The sequence below is a fragment of the Hippocampus zosterae genome, chromosome 6, assembly GCF_025434085.1.
Source record: "Hippocampus zosterae strain Florida chromosome 6, ASM2543408v3, whole genome shotgun sequence".
NCBI lineage: Eukaryota > Metazoa > Chordata > Actinopteri > Syngnathiformes > Syngnathidae > Hippocampus > Hippocampus zosterae.
The window spans coordinates 4,298,639-4,316,295 of record NC_067456.1 but is presented as its reverse complement, the minus strand read 5'-3'; the positions used below and the strand labels follow the sequence as shown (position 1 = coordinate 4,316,295).

Here is a 17,657-nt window from a genome sequence, read left to right as displayed (position 1 = left end):
TAGTGTTGGCAGCTCAGTGGCTTCGACATTAACTACACTTCTCTGACTGCTTCTACACAAAGCTAACAACTATTTTCTCACAGTAGATCCAACGCTCCCCCCCGTACTTTGGGGTATTGCGGCCATTTGACTCTAAGTAGGCTTTTCATGGGCATCATGCCAGCGTAATGGAAATACCCCTCATTTGCCTTTTAGTACACACGCGGCGCACACGGGAGTGAAAGGGAGACGGGCGACGATGCCGGGAAGCACGTCGAAGAGTTAAAATGTGACTGGAGACCTCTCTGCAGGCACGGAGAAGGCTGAAAATAAAACGAGGTAACAATGAACTGTCCTCAAGAGGAGGTGGAGAAAATGTATATTGTATTTGAAATTACATCTTTTATCTTCCTCCCTTTTTTTCCCCCAAAGAGAACCATCTTCTTTTTCAAGTCACTGCATTCCGTCAGCCTAATTTGAATCGCGCATTTTATATATCATCCCTTACTCAAGGGACGCAAAGCTGTAAATGGGTGGGGTGGGGTAAAGAGGGTGGGGGCGGGGGGTCATACCAGGTTAGAAAAGAGGCCATTGACTACGCATATGTTCTCAGGAATTAGGAAAGGTGCCAACATTTGGATTTAATATGGCCCTGGGTGAGTGCGCAAGAGCTTGTTAGGAAAGTCTTTAGTCCGGACCCTGAGGAGCATGTCAAGTGTTGCTGTGTCAAAGGGCTCATCAGTCATTAGAACTGCGCTCGCCGCCGCAGCGGGGTCTGCATTAGGCACAAAGAGGGTCCACGATGTTATCTCGCGTCGGCTTCAGATGGCAAATCATTCTAATACGTCTCAGAGGAATAGTTCAAAAGCGTCGACTAGATAAACTGGAGTTCAGAGCCGGAAATGATTGCAGTGAAGCCAATGAAGGCTCTTTCGACGACAACATTTTTGAAGTTTGTGTGGATGGCGGTTGGAGAAAAGCTCGGATGAGTTCCTTTCCTCTTCACCCTTGTATGCGTGCGGGTGTGTACGTTTGACGGAACATAGTCGACCGCCTTTTCATACACAACATGTAAGGAAAAAAATAACCACACAATAATGCGAAGAGACCGGCCATCAAACTGAATATTCATTCATTCATTCATCTTCCGTACCGATTGATCCTCACTAGGGTCACGGGGGGTGCTGGAGCCCATCCCAGCCGTCTCCGGGTAGTAGGCGGGGGACACCCTGAATCGGTTGCCAGCCAATCGCAGGGCACACAGAGACGAACAACCAACCACGCTCACACTCACACCGAGGGACAATTTAGAGTGTTCAATCAGCCTGCCATGCATATTTTTGGAATGTGGGAGGAAACCGGAGCACCCGGAGAAAACCCACGCAGGCCCGGGGAGAACATGCAAACTCCACACAGGGAGGCCGGAGCTGGAATCGAACCCGGTACCTCTGCACTGTGAAGCCGACGTGCTAACCACTGGACTACCGGGCCGCCCACTCAAACTGAATATAAAAAATAAAAAAAAGTCGAGCTCAAGTAAGCTGCTGCCAAGGGAAGAACTGATTCCGCAATCCGTACTAAAAATTGAGGCACGTACACAAAAGCTTGACAGTATGCAAAGCCAATCAGGTCCAGCCTAACACATCGAGATCCCCTCAGAGCCCCCCGTTGACAAGAAAGCCACGTTCGCCGCGCGTCTAAACGGACTTCTGTGTTTGCCTAAGTAATGCTAATTGTAAGGCGGACAATGTGAAAATGTCAACCATTTCAACAGCGCGGCGCGCACGGCCGTTACGCTGCTTCTTTTTTATCTCCCACCAGCCGCGGATAGCTGTGGGTATTTAATTGGATAGGAGGCACGCTGAGCTGAGATGAGAAGCTCAGTGGCGAGGGTTAGCAACTCGCACTTAAAGACGTTCAGCTTAATTCCCGGAGCGACCCCACTAGTCATCATTCTCGGCTAGCCTCTGCCCCCAATAAGTTCGTTAGCTCAGCGTTGGGTCAGAAGAGCACAATATATTTCTTGTGGAGCATATTAGCAGTTATACGTAATGATCACTGAATGACTTCACTCTGCCTGCTGTGTTGAACCGGCCATTCGTTTCGGCTTTGTCGAGATTCTGCCGCACCCGCGTTGATGTCGCGCGTTGATGATGGAAACCGATTTTAATTATTTGCGGACTCGTATTTACATTTCTGTGTGCCTTGGAGCAGTGAAAATGTCTGGCCGACGAGGTGACGCAGTGTACAAGCTAAGAGGTTGTGGATGAGAAAAGCAGTTAGCCGTGTGCTAGCTTCAGCTATTTCAAGGCTTTGCTAGTCTGGCAGAGAAGTTGTGCGAAACGACACGCGCAAACATCGAGACACTTTACGACACTGAAAGCGACGCTTGGCCTTGCTTTGTCATATTACTTGTTCTGCCACACAAAAGAAGACCAGTTAGCATACCTTTATGTGTGGTGTGTCTCACATTGACGATCCTAAGAATCAGTATGTGTGACGGTGTACAGATACAGGTGCCTCACTTTTGTTGTTGTTGTTGTTGTTTGTTTGTTTATTGAACATAAAACATATACAGTAATAATTTGACAGAAAATAAGGTAGATAAAAAAGTAAAAAGATAGAAATCAGTCTTCATTCAACACAGTTATTATGTTCAAGGGAGTAGGATGAAGTAAAAAACTTATCTAGTCCTACCCCGTTATGTGTTTATATCTACTAAATCATTTTTATATCAATCAGAAAAGAAAAAGTAAGAAGAAGTCTCCATTAAGGCTCATACTTTACCCTTAACCGTGATATTTTTACAACTTTTGGTTTGTATCGGGATTATATACATCCTCACCCTGGCACTCTTGTGTCAATTTTCTCTTGTATTCATAATGGATATTGCAATACCTTTCTCTATTAACTTAGTTCTGATTTATCATTATATTTAATGTTAAGAATTTATCATTTTAACTCTGATTGATGTAGGTTGTTTGTACTATTTTTTTAATTTATTTTTGAACTCAGCAAGCGATTTACTCATTTTTAGGTCCGTTTCAAGATTATTCCACAGATTAACACCTTTGCTAGATACACTTCTTTGCTTGATGTTTGTTCTTGTTTTGAGTCTTTTGAATAAGTTGGTACCTCTTAATTCATAGTTGCTTTCTCGAATTTCAAAAAACTTCTGAATGTTTTGGCAGAGCAGGTTATTGTGTGCTTTGTACATTAATTGGGCGATTTTAAAGAGACAAGAGGGCCAATGAGCTTTTTTTTTTATATATAATTGAAGCATCTCCGCTACTGGAGTTATTCCGCACCGAGGACGCGTTTGTAGTCCACGCCTGCAGTTCAACTCCACCAGAGTGCAAGCTAACCAACCAAACTTATCGAGGTAGATATGATGTTATATGTAGCCTTCATTGCAAAACCATAAAAATGATACGAATGCATGAAAGAACCGGCGGAGCTGCGGAAGAAAGCGGAAAAGATTCATTTTCAGAGGTAACTAAACTCAGCGAGGTGAGACGCTGTCTGCCAACGCCACGTGCGGGACCGTAAATAAGACAAATGTTCCTTCCTATAGCACTCCCCGCGCTTCATCTTTTTGTCTTTTTTGTCTGCATGCGGATTGTATGGCATTCGGGAAATGAGGTGAATACGGTACAGTATTGGCCACCATTCTGTCTCCTCTTTCATGGGCCTGGAATTGGATTAGCTGCCTATTTTCCTGTTTTCTGTGATAGGACTTCAGAATGGTCGCTCGATAGATGGATAGATGAATGAATGAATTAATGGATTTGAATCAATGGATTTGCTGTCAGGAGTTGAAGGTTTTCCTTTCATTCAAAAAAATGTGAAAAACATTTTTATTGTGATATTATATATACACACATACAGTACATACATACACAGAGAGAGAGAAAGAGAGAGAGAGAGAGAGGGAGAGAGACACACACACACCATTAAGGCTTATAAAATAAGTACTGTATTCCATGGCGTGCATTGGGTAAATAGTTGGTGGTGCTTAATGGACCATTAAACTGGTGTGCTAGTTGCCAAAACATGACAGTAAAGGAAAAAAAAACAATTGGTCCAGTTGTTCACTGCTTGCATAGTCCATTTTTGTGAACAGTTATTCATTCATTCATTCATCTTCCGAGCCGCTTGGTCCTCACTAGGGTCGCGGGGGGTGCTGGAGCCTATCCCAGCTGTCTTCGGGCAGTAGGCGGGGGACACCCTGAATCGGTTGCCAGCCAATCGCAGGGCACACAGAAACGAACAACCATTCGCACTCACACTCACACTCACACCTAGGGACAATGTAGAGTGTTCAATCAGCCTGCCACGCATGTTTTTGGAATGTGGGAGGAAACCGGAGCACCCGGAGAAAACCCACGCAGGCCCGGGGAGAACATGCAAACTCCATACAGGGAGGCCGGAGCTGGAATCGAACCCGGTACCTCTGCACTGTGAAGCCGACGTGCTAACCACTGGACTACCGGGCCGCCCTGTGAACAGTTAATACTGTTTTTTTTTTTTTGTTTGTTTTTTTGTACAGTACTGTTGAGTGCAGTTTTTCTAATGAAGAAACACTTTTTGGGGGAGCGGCAGAAGAATGCAATTTTCATCCGAGACTTAAATTCAATTTTTTTTTTTTTTTTTGGATTAACATCGTGGTTACAGAACCATTTGACTAAATTACGCCTGTGGCATGGTGGCGAGTGTGTGTGTGTGTGTGTGTGTTTTTTTTTTAAGGACATCACCTGCTATAAAATATTTGTGCGGTTAATCCTTGGGAAGCTCAGAGTTGAAGTCTCCCATTTTCATTGTTTGAAAAAAGTTTTGATTGAACTAGACAATTTTCAACTTTTGGTGCTTTCCGCTTTGGATTTGAATGGAAGGCACTCATGCATGGAAAATATAAATGTACGTCTCTCAGGCAGTCTGTGCCGATCAAAAATGAGCGCTATTATTATTTCAAAGGCAGGATTTTGGCGGGAGAACAGCGGAGTCGTGGTTGGCACATATGGCACGTTCGAGAGGTTCTGGGTTCGAATCAGTTCAGGCCCTCCGTTTGTTGAGTTAGCATGATTGATTTTCTGTCCAGCTTCCTCCCACATCTTAAAAACGTTCAAAATTTCATTGAACACTCTCCCCGTTGTCCATCGTGTGCCTCTCACCCAAAGTCAGCCGCAAGCAGAGAAAAGAAATGTTTACGTTCAGCACGATCTGCTTCATACTTTAATGACGGTATGAAGTTGGATCTTCAAGAAAAATGTTGTCTCATTGTCCACCACAGGAACTCATCAAACATGGACGGCGCTGCGCCTTGTGCCGCTGTCAAATACATTTCGTACACCCCCTAATTTGTTACAACATCCTTGGCATCCGTCATGCGAGCGGTCATCAATTTGGGTGATACCAGCGCCTGTGAAATGATGATGGGGAGATTAAGTTGTCACATCTCTTTCTCTCAATCACTCAGGCGCACTTGCTCCGCTGCTGGTCGCTGAGTAGAGACACATTAAGCTTTTAGTGCATGTTTTACTTTTGCCTGTAAAATTCTATGCCGTGCTTTTAATGTTTTGAGGGGCAGCAGTTTTCAAGGCGCTGCACAAAGCGCTTATAAAACTGTTGATGAAAGACCTGTCGGATTGATCGCTGCGGCTTTGTCTCCCGAAAGAACCCAAGGTGGCACTTTTAAAAGGACGATGACGCGAGAACACGGGTAACACCACAAAACATCATTGTATATCACTTTGGGCTATTATACAAACTGCGAGGACGGCCACAGAGCTCGCATTTCCACAGTATTTCATCTCCTGAATGTTTATGGCTACTCCGACAAATACAGTGAGAGTGAGGATCAACAAGCGGCTAAAAGGAATTCAAATGAACGTAATTCAACCCGAATTCCTGAAGTCCCGCGGCGAAAAAAATTTGAAATCATGCGATGCGAAAATACAGCAACAGATGACTGAGTAATAATTATCACATTGAATTGGAATCTCTGCTCGCATTACTTATAACTTTATACTCAAAGCTGACTGCACTTCTTATTCCATTTGCGTGCAGCATCACGGCTAAATGCCACTTCACCATGTTTGCTTGGAAAAGCATTGTTTCTCTCTGGCTGAATGAAAGTCACACATTGCAGTATATTTGTGTTCCAAACCACACGGTGAACAAGATCACAGTTTCTGAGTTTGTTTTTTTTGCCGTTTGCAAGCTAACCCGTGCTTGGGCGTTACTGGACCCCTGAGTAACTCATTCATTCATTCATCTTCCAAGCCGCTTGATCCTCACTAGGGTCGCGGGGGGTGCTGGAGCCTATCCCAGCTGTCTTCGGGCAGTAGGCGGGGGACACCCTGAATCGGTTGCCAGCCAATCGTAGGGCACACATAGACGAACAACCATCCGGACTCACACTCACACCTAGGGACAATTTAGAGCGTCCAAACAGCCTGCGATGCATGTTTTTGGAATGTGGGAGGAAACCGGAGCACCCGGAGAAAACCCACGCAGGCCCGGGGAGAACATGCAAACTCCACACAGGGAGGCCGGAGCTGGAATCGAACCCGGTACCTCTGCACTGTGAAGCCGACGTGCTAACCACTGGACTACCGGGCCGCCTCCCTGAGTAACTGTGATGTCATTTTCGGTTGACAAGAAATGGCAAAAACCGTGCCTGCGTGGGTTTTCTCCGGGTACTCCGGTTTCCTCCCACATTCCAAAAACATGCATGGCAGGGCTGATTGAACACTCCAAATTGCCCTGAGGTGTGAGTGTGAGCTTGAATGGTTGTTTGTCTCTGTGTGCCCTGCGATTGGTTGGAAACCAGTTCAGGGTGTCCCCCGCCTATTGCCCGAAGACGGCTAGGATAGGCTCTGGCATCCCCCGCGACCCTTGTGAGTATTAAGCGGATCGGAAAATGGATAGATAGATGGATGTTCTGCCACAATTTTTCCAGGGTACAACTGTTGAGCTGAAAAAAGAATTGTATGCGTGGTCACTTGCGAGTGTGCGAGATATGCAGAAAGTACAATGCAATATGGCACATCTTCTTTTTTTAGGATTGGCCTTATGCACATAATTTGGGGAAAAAAAATAATTAGGCAGTCGGAGCAGTTGCTTTGCGACATGGCGTGCGCCTGCAAAATAGTGCACACAGTTGTCCGGCATCATCAAATCAAACGGCGCTCAAAAAAGAACGTTGCCTTCATTTAGGTCAAGAAAACATTTTTTTTTAAATTGTGGCACTAGAATTTTGCCTTAATTAGTTCATATTTTGTGAAGTCGGAATGCCCGTCGCCAACATATCAACTTGCCATAATTAGCCATTAAATGTATTTCGTGAAATATCAAATCGAGCAGAAGTAACGGGAATGTGATTGCTTCAGACCCAGCAGGCGGTTCAAATGATGAGGCGCTGATTAATTTACATATAATGACTTAGTTCTCACAGATTGCAATGCCTGCAACCCTGTTGAAAATGTCTTTAACTTGTCAATTAATCTGCGCGTTAATGTCTGCGGGACAGAGCAAAAAAAAAAAAAAAAAGCCCAGGCAATCTCAGAGCAGACACAATTTGCAGCGATTAGACAGGGCGAACATGAAGACCAAAAAGCTGCTTTTCCGATTTGGTTTAAATTTGAAAAGTGTGAGAGTGGCGACGGCAGAGGGAGCAGACGCTCCATAACGAGGACATTTTTGTCATGCAAACAACATTTGCTGATCGTCCGTTCAGCCGGCTCCTGCAGTCCATCCTTGATTTTCCATGTCCTCTTATTTTGCTTTTGCATGATTATTTAATCTTCAGTTTTTTCCAGAGCGAGATATTATCATTGCTCAAGCCCTGGATAATAGGGACCTGCATCATACAGCATCACAGTATTGGGTGGTGCAATTATGTGCTAAAAAGCACTGGTGTCAAAGTCAAGGCCCGGGGGCCAGATCTGGCCCGCCACATCATTTTATGTGGCCTGCGAAAGCAAATCAAACATGGCAACTTCCATGATGCTTGCTAAAATATGTACCAAAATTTCAAATTCTCATATGTAAGACATTTTAAGCATTTTCTTGTTGCCAAAAACCCAATTACGGTACCTTAAAAAGTTATTTTTGACTTCTTTATATGATCTCAGTCATAATGGCCCTCCAAGGAAAATGATGACTATAATGTGGCCTGCAGTGAAAATGAGTTTGACACCCCTGCGCTAATGTTTTTTCTCTTTGCATTGTCGCAAAGAGGGATTGGATTTTTTTTTTCAGGAGTGCAAAAAAAACCCCCAAAATTGATAATTTATAAAAAGAACAACAAGAGCAACTATTTCAGTTTTCGCTGCACGTAGCTACATTTCATGTTTTGAAAGGAGTTGAAGCAGACTGCCGAGTACGTAGCAGGCGCCGCAGGGCTCCTTTGTGTCGCTCATCTTGGGAATAAAAACGAAAACGTGCAATCGCACAAAGATTCTTAAAGTTATCAAAGCCTTGCTTTCAAATGTTTACGCAATGCATTTATCATCCGAATTCAGTCTTTAATGGCAACCTTACCTGATTTAGACTTCTGTGCCTCACACTTCATTATGTTCATAATTCAAGGTTATCCGCATGAAGTTTTTTTTTAATATATATATAAAATAAACGACGGCTTCCTTCTTTGATGGTGTTATGGTTTTTGTTTGTACTCAAATTGCATGTTTGACTGCACATGTAGGTAGGCAGCGTTGACAAGATTCACATTATATAAAATTGTCAAACTCATCAGCATGTACAGTACATAAGCTAGCAGGTTTCAAAGCTAAGTTGTCATTCTTTGTTTGATGTTTAGTTTGACTGTAAACTTCACTTGGCAGTGGCAATAAATGACCCGAAGGCCTCTATTTGCCCGTTTCTGCCAAACTGCTGCTTGCAAAGAGAGTTGAGTCATGCCACCATACTGTGCTCGCATCTCAAATTTCTGCTCTTGAGTCAAAGCAAGAAAATCATTTTTTTCGACCAGTTGCAAAAGAAAAATAATAATAATAATGAAAATTTTTAAAACGACATGCACAAAGGTATCTTCTCACTTTCGGCGCATATTTTTCAAAACCAAATCACCTTTTAAACCATTTATATGTCAGTATTCATATCGTTTGTGATGTTTTGTTTTGACGATGCGCCTTGAGGTGTTTGTCATGTCAAATGAGTGCCTTGGCTCAGTCAATTTTGGGAGCCGCTGTGACATATTTCGGGCGCTTTATAGAGTAGTGGATTGGGAGCGATGCGGAACGCAGCTCAGCTCTCAACGAGGATGCATTTGTCAGTCCGCACATCCAGTAAAGGGTCAGCTGCAATCACTCTAGGCCTGTGATGAAGTCATCCGTGGGCATGTTGCAGCTAATGCAGATGAAGTCATTGAGGGCGACTAGTGTTCTTGTTCAGGGGACGGACACCGCAGCTTCAAATGACTCATTGCCTCATTGCCTGAGTGCATGTGAAAATAACCGAAGAGATGGACAGGTCTGAGTAGAACAAATTGAAGTAATACCTGCGGCATTGCTTTAAAAACATTGCCTTGAAAATTCTTGCGGCACCAGTAGTTAATGGAAGAAAAAAAAAAGAACCCCACCAAGGTCCATTTTAGTCCAACCAAATCAGAAAAATTGATTAGTTTGCATTCTTTGGAGAGCTGTAGGTCTGAAATTTGATTTGAGAGATAATTTTGTCGAACAGGAGTGAATGAGAGCCGTTTATAACGAGTTATCTCTTTTGATCCTATCATATAGCTACATAAGGCAACCAAAACAGCCCTGAAATTGGCTGCCAATCAGTCCGCCTCAAATCCATTTGGAGAGGCGTCAGCTTCATTGTGACGCTAATAAAGTGTTTTCCATATTGATGGATGTACGCTCACCAAAAACATGAAAAACACCTGACAGGACTCCATTCATCATGAGTTTCACAAACAAACCCAGTTTTTTATCACCACCATCCTAAAGAACAACGCCGAACACACAATTGGATATCTGCTCTCCCGTAGATTTCTTTAAGGCCCCCAATCAATTATTCTGCGAGCTCAAAAATGATAAATAATGAGCTAAGCTGGCAGCGTAACAAATTCCTGCGAGCAAATCCGATATTTCACCTTGGGGAAAATGAAGGAAAACAGCTGAATCAAAATGGCTGGCTTAATGACTCCCCTGTTACATCTTAATCAACCAAGTACACCGTAGCATATGCTTTGTTCTCAACTGGCAGTGCTGCAAATTGGCATGCGATGATCACACATTTGGCTGCGATTGACATATTGCCAACGTCGACTTTGATTCTCAATCATCGGGTCAGATGACATCGCACCTTTGTAGACACTCTCACTACTTTGCTTTTTCATTCATAAATCACATAGAGAATTATAATACAGGGTCCCTGAAGGAAAGTTCCACCCCAAAATGGTACAAGTGGAACCTCCACAGTCAGAACAATCAATTGCAGGCCACTTCGACTTCTGTATTTAATTAGGACAATGCACACTCTGTTCCCCGTCATGCCCCCCCAAATTCCGAAATAGTCTACGGCCAGACATCCTTTAGCTATTCCAATCATCTTTCATTCCTCATTTTGTCATGCAAACATTTAATGAGACCAAGTGATGCACCGCTGATTCCAAGCTAAGGGGATTATGCAAAAAGCGTGCCTTTGTGCTACATCCCTACAAAGTGAGAAACAAGCGAGGGGAGAAAAAAAATATGCTGTCGTTAGTGTTTCTAGATTGCTTTTGGCAAAAAAAAAACAACGGGGGGTTTAAAAGTAAAAGAACATCCGCTGGTAATGTCTTGACAGAAGAGGATGAAAGAGAACCACTGGATGTGTGATTCTGTAGCTTGCAAGGCTGCAGCGGGCAGAAATCGCTCAACCTATTGAACAGCGGCATCAACCCATGTGGCTTGAAAGTAAGATCTGCATTGATTAGTGGCACCGTGATGGTAACAACTGGGTAAATTAAATCATCAGCTCTATGGCGCCTGCTGAGCCCAAGCTGTTTAATTAGTAAAGAGGAAATCAAACAGAACGCAGAATCAATACAATGTGGGCTAGCGCTCTAGTTTACCTCACATGCCACAAGATGTACCAACAGCATCAGCACCAAGCAAGAAAATGCCTGACGCCCTCACCAGACCCTTTGGCCCGCACTTTCATCCCTTTGGAATTTACATGAGCAAAAGTAACCAATCAGAAGTGTCGCTGGAACCACTCGCTCGGATTCTGCGTACAACTCAAACATTTTTGAGAATTAGGTGGTTCTGCTACTTGTCTCGGAACAGTTTGTGTGTGTGTGTATGGGGTTGAGGGGGGGTTCTAAATGTGGCCATTTGCATAATACAAGGACAATAATAAAGCCATTCATAGATGATTTTAGTGTAGAGGAACATTATAACTTTGACCCCAAAGTCATATTGTAAATGTATTCAAATAAAAATTGTACTTTCAAGCAGTATTTTTGTACTTTGAGTCCATTAAAGTGCATTCCGAAATAAATGTTTCAAAACAAACCATTATAAAAGAAGAAGTTAAACATAACTGACGTGTACTAAACAAACGTACCACACCGGATTAAGAAAAACAACCAAACAAAAAAACTGAAAAGTAACCCTAAACCTGACACATGCGGTGAACATTTAATTCAGTGATACTTTTGCATACCACTAGAGGGAGCCCACACTTTGACAATCAATTGGGTGCACGATCCTCCATAAATATGAGAACTATTCCTATTAAGGGTCAGTGAGTGCCAAGAGTTGGTTACCTGAGGAGATGGAGGCCAAGCGGAATGCATCCTGATGACGGCCTGGTGCTACAGGTTCATATGGCGATAAGTCGTCCATGTCTCCGTCTGAAGGGACAGAACAAATGGTTGAAGCACCTCATTGAAACCACTTGTAATACTGAATGCGTCTTTATGAAGGAACATTTCTCCTTGAATTCACACTGACGATTTAGCGTGTCTGAACAAAAGGTGATTGCATTATATGTATGCTTTGATTTTTTTTTTTTTTTTAATCTATACTCACGGTCATGTACCTTTCTTTTGGACCTTGTGGTTCAATGTACGCGTGCAACGTAAATAGCAACACATTTTATTCGCTTACAAGATAGATGCTCTTTCAAAAAAAGAACACGAAAATCAAAAGGCTTCAAAGAATCTAATTAGCATCGCGAAGAGCCTCCTATATTGTCTCTGTCGTTTCTAATCCCGCATTTAACATTCACGGCCATGGAGTGTGTCTGGAAGTCTGTCAGTCGCCAGTGAGCAACAGTTTTGCATTCAAATCTTGATGGAACGATGAAAGCTGGGAACGGTAATGACCGGGCAAATGACCTAGCAAACGGCTGAAATTCTGGGGAACTCGCAATATCTAGCGAGGGGGGGACACGGCGGAAGAGCTCGCAAAAAAGGCGCCCCGGTTAGCTTATGTATGCTCAACAAAAGAATTAATCTGGTTAATCGAAAAAATAATCAACAGATTCGGCAATTCCGAATGTAATCGTGATTTGCAGCCCGATTTTGTTTTCATTATCCCAAAGGAGAGACGAAGTGAGTTTTGTCTCGATCAAAATGGCGGCCTCAAAGTCAATTGACAACTTCCTGTTTATTTGACGGCATGTTTTGTACGTCTAGAGACGACAACGCGCGCTTGCCTGCGCAAACAATCAGAGAAGCAATCAGTAGCGACGGAATATTTTTGTTTTATTTTCCGTCATTTTACTTTTTCTACGTCTCCTCCGGGAACGCCTAATCAACAAATCAGTAAGCAGAATTGAAGGCAATGATGGCATCAACCACGCGTTGATATTTCACAAAAACAAGAGTTGTAAAAGTTGAATGCAACTGTTGAAAACGGATGAAACGAAAACAAAAAAAAAAACACCATCGACAGGCTTGCTGTAAAAGAGAATTTTCAAACGTGTGTCCAGAGGGGGAAAGAAAACAAATCTCTGGCATGTGTACGTCTGTAAAGTCATTGCTTTATGTGAAGCTCTCTGACCAACCCCCCCCCCCCCCCCCCCGCCCCCCATCAATATTGACAATCATAACAAGATCGAGAAGCTCTCATGGAGCCGCTGGCAGCCCAGCACAGTGTGCGAATGCTAAGAGTGTGCGCGCGCGGGTGTGTCTGTCGAGAGGAAGAAATGGAAGCGAAAATGTAATCCTCTAATCCTAAAAGTTTGGAGTGTGTGCACTTTTCTCTTTTCCTCCTTTTTTGTTTGTACATGCTGATCAAATTGTACATCTGAGCGTGCTTTGGAAGCGTACCCTGGCTTGCCTTGCTCGCTGGAAACATGGCGACGCATCCCACAGTGTGTTATTACACTATAATTACACTTGCATTCTGAAGTTGTGCGACACTTCCGAAGCTTCTCAAGAGCTTCGGAATTAGCACTTGCATAGCAAACGTTTCGCGTTCTTTCATGTCCAACGGCTCAGCGGTGGACGGTAGCTATTGTGTATTCCATGAAAGCGTAAAAAAAAAAAGATCTCTGGGTGTGCGTGGCAATATGCTTTTGGCTTTACATCCAGAACATGTTTGCACTGCAACTAGCAATATGGAACAAAGGTCCCGATATCATTCGACAAGACTCACTCATGCTGCGATTGAAAGCCATCACCAGATGTGGGTAAAGTTACCAAAAAATGTACACTAGTAAGAGTACTCTTAACTCATTCAGTACCTGTCAATTCTAGACCAAGTCTGAAAAGACGTTTAAAAACGTCTTTGGGAGCGAATGAGTTAATTGACAAGATGACAAGGTCAAAGTGAAAAGTTGTCATCGGAATAATTGTTTCCACCTTTGTTTCTGCCATGCGGCGTGTCCTTTGGTCACTTTTGCAAAATGTGCTCATTTGTGAGGCTGCCGCGACTTGGGTGCGGTCATGTGACTTCCTGGCTTTACTCGATTGGTGAAATGGGTCAAAGGTTGCGAGTGGGAATGTTGGTTCGGTGAAGTAAAGAAAAAAAACCTGAGTACCCAGAGAAAACCCATGCAGGCACGGGGGGAGAACATGCAAACTCCACACAGAAAGGCCCAATCAAACGCTGCACTTTGATTCGCCGTCATTCAGGTCATGGTCATCCGTAAAGTTTGAGACTGGACTCCTCTTATTTGTTTCATTCATTCATTCATCTTCCGAGCCGCTTGATCCTCACTAGGGTCGCGGGGGGTGCTGGAGCCTATCCCAGCTGTCTCCGGGCAGTAGGCGGGGGACACCCTGAATCGGTTGCCAGCCAATCGCAGGGCACACAGAGACGAACAACCATTCGCGCTCACACTCACACCTAGGGACAATTTAGAGTGTTCAATCAGCCTGCCACGCATGTTCTTGGAATGTGGGAGGAAACCGGAGCACCCGGAGAAAACCCACGCAGGCCCGGGGAGAGCATGCAAACTCCACACAGGGAGGCCGGAGCTGGAATCGAACCCGGTACCTCTGCACTGTGAAGCCGACGTGCTAACCACTGGACTTACCGGGCCGCCCTCTTATTTGTTTATTTTTTTTATTTTCTTCTTCTTCTTTTTTTTTTTTATGAGGGGGATACGGATGTAGTTTAACCCAGAAAAGGATCGCCTCCGTTTCCACGCTTCAATAATTTTCTTTATCGGAGAAAAAAAAAATCATTTTGAGTAATTCTGTTCACATATGCTTCGTTCCGCAATCATTTCCGAGCAGTTAGCCACAATATTTATCACACTTTCAAAGCTCTTTCAAGTAATCCCAAAATATGTCAATTTACGGCTCATTCCAGTGCATTTGCATGACGGAATTCTTATCAAAGGCAAAATGCGCTTTGATCACGTTAAGCCCAACAAATTCCTTCAGAAACCGATTCCAAAAGCATTATTAGTCCAAACACGAACTGAATTCAACCGAGTCCTTACGCAATGCGAGCGCAAATGAATCACGAGCGCTCAAATATCACCGCTCTTCGACCCACAGCCAATCATGCGTCATCGTCATCATCATCATCATCACGCAATAGAAAAGTCTTCCGAGCTGTTTTGTCATATGATGTTTTTTTAGCTTCAGGGAGACAATTTATTGCTGTAATTAAGCCGCCATTTGCCTTCATTTTCTCTGCCAGCGCAGAGCATGACAAGACCATCAGGCCCGCGTGGAGCCGCGACATCAGTCATCCTCGCGTATGCATTATCAATGAAGCTCAACTCCCGAGGTGATGGAGATTGTCCTTTTGATTTTCCGTGGCATTCTTGGCAACCTCCTAATGGCTGCGAGCAGAGTCAATTTTAATAACTGTCATTCACAGCTCCTTTTTTTTGTTGCTCCTTTTAGATTGATTTCGCATTTTCTGTTTGTCTGCGGGCCAATGTTGAGGAAAAGTCACAACGTGGCCCAATCGTAAAAAAAAAAACAAAAAAAACCATACAGCATAATAGAAAAGCTGCCCTGTTTGACGAGCTCCTTGTGGCGCGCACTTCAAGAGAGAAAATAGTCCCCACCAAAAAAGTGACAAAAGTTTTGCTGTCAGATCTCAAAAAAAAAAAAAAAAGCATACAAAATTAGCTGTCAGAGTCAAATTGCTTCTGAGGAGGCAGCGCTGCAATACGTCAACTTCATTACATTTGCGCGAGGTGCGAACACGTGCTTCTTTCTTGGAATTCTGCTCCCCTCAAACGCATCCGGCGGCATAAATTCAGTTTACAGCGCCACTTTTGATGTGATATTGACATTTTAAACTCAATTCCAAACCTGACAAATAGAATATTGGATTAACCCGTGATAATATTTCAAGTCACATATCCGAATGCGGCGGTGTGGCGTGCGGGCGGGCAACCTGCGAATAGAAGCCACCCCCCCCCGCCAACCCTCCCCTCCGCTCACATTTCCTTGGGCAATGTGTAATGGTGATACGAATAGTTACACACTCACTTAGCTGAAATCACAATTTTTATACATGCCCTGGCGCTTGGTGATTGAAAACGGGTTTCCTCCTGAAAACTTTCATTTAAAAAAAAAAAAAAAACCTGAAATGATTTTATTGCGTTGCCGCAGGTCAGACGGATCATTAAAAGGGGGCTCTGCGGCCTCGTCATATCAGCCTCCCCTTTTACATTCATTCATTTTTTTTTTTTTTTTTGGGTGCTGGAGCCTATCCCAGCTGTCTCCGGGCAGTAGGCGGGGGACACCCTGAATTGATTGCCAGCCAATCACAGGGCACACAGAGACGAACAACCATCCACGCTCACACTCACACCGAGGGACAATTTAGAGTGTTCAATCAGCCTGCCATGCATGTTTTTGGAATGTGGGAGGAAACCGGAGCACCCGGAGAAAACCCACGCAGGCCCGGGGAGAACATGCAAACTCCACACAGGGAGGCCGGAGCTGGAATCGAACCCGGTACCTCTGCACTGTGAAGCCGACGTGCTAACCACTGGACTATTCATTCATTCATTCATTCATCTTCCGTACCGCTTGATCCTCACTAGGGTCGCGGGGGGTGCTGGAGCCCATGCCAGCCGTCTCCGGGCAGTAGGCGGGGTACACCCTGAATTGGTTGCCAGCCAATCACAGGGCACACATAGACGAACAACCATCCACGCTCACACTCACACCTAGGGACAATTTAGTGTTCAATCAGCCTGCCTCGCATGGTTTTGGAATGTGGGAGGAAACCGGAGCACCCGGAGAAAACCCACGCAGGCCCGGGGAGAACATGCAAACTCCACACAGGGAGGCCGGAGCTGGAATCGAACCCGGTACCTCTGCACTGTGAAGCCGACATGCTAACCACTGGACTACCGGGCTGCCCTCTCCCCATTTACATTCTATCGCAAAAACGAATTTGTGTTGTGACAAAAGCAAAGACGGCTTAAATGTTGCCATCAAGCACTTGGATATTTCATGCAAAACGTGATTAGTGTTTCTTTATGGCTACGCCGCGTACCCGCAGGAAAAGCATCCAAATAATTAATCCGTCTGAATAAGTATTTACAAAATAATTTAACCCCTGCGTGCGTGCGGAGAGGGGAGGCCTCCGCTGACAACAAGCGGCAATTTCAATTAACGATGAGCGAGCGGCTGCAGCCTGCTGCCAACACACACACACACACACACACACACACACACACACACACACACAGCCGTGATGGCAGCCTGCGGGTCTTGGAAGTTGACTTGAGAAAGGCACATTCATTTCATGGTGCTGTGAGGACTGAGTCTTAATACTCCCATCATGACTGCATTCACAGCGCAGGATGGACTGTCACTCACTTCCCCCTCCAGCCACTAAAACAGAACCTTGTCCACTCAACCCTTGGGGGGAGTGGCGACGTGGGGGGGGGGGGGGTGGTATATGATTCTCGCATTTAGGGGGCAAAGACGAGAAAGAACTACTCTGAAAGACTGTATTGACCGTGTCCCAAAAGCTATCGGCAGGTTCTTTCTTATGATGATGAAGTAGAGTTGCCATGTCGGCCGTGGGGGGTGGAGGTGGGGGGTCGGCTGAGACGCAGGTGGGAGGACGTATTCAGCATGCAAGAAGGCTGCTTCCCCTCTTGAGCCGCCTGACATGAGGGCCAGCCCGGAAAAAATGTTCTGCTTATGACAGTGGATGGCTCAGGTAATGGCCGCTGACTGCTGCCATTGCTCATAGTAATGATGGTTTCACCGAGGAATACTATGTACCTTT

The 17,657-nt window shown here is 44.5% G+C and overlaps 1 protein-coding gene across 1 annotated transcript in view; it reads right to left on the bottom strand.

The window, feature by feature from the left end:
• The window catches only part of LOC127601792 (GDNF family receptor alpha-2-like), a 67,225-nt gene that overhangs the window by 38,129 nt on the left and 11,439 nt on the right, over window positions 1-17,657 (bottom strand). The window contains exon 3 of the mRNA XM_052067449.1: window positions 11,756-11,842. Coding sequence (XP_051923409.1) covers window positions 11,756-11,842 — 87 coding nt within the window. The remainder of the gene's footprint in view (window positions 1-11,755; window positions 11,843-17,657) is intronic.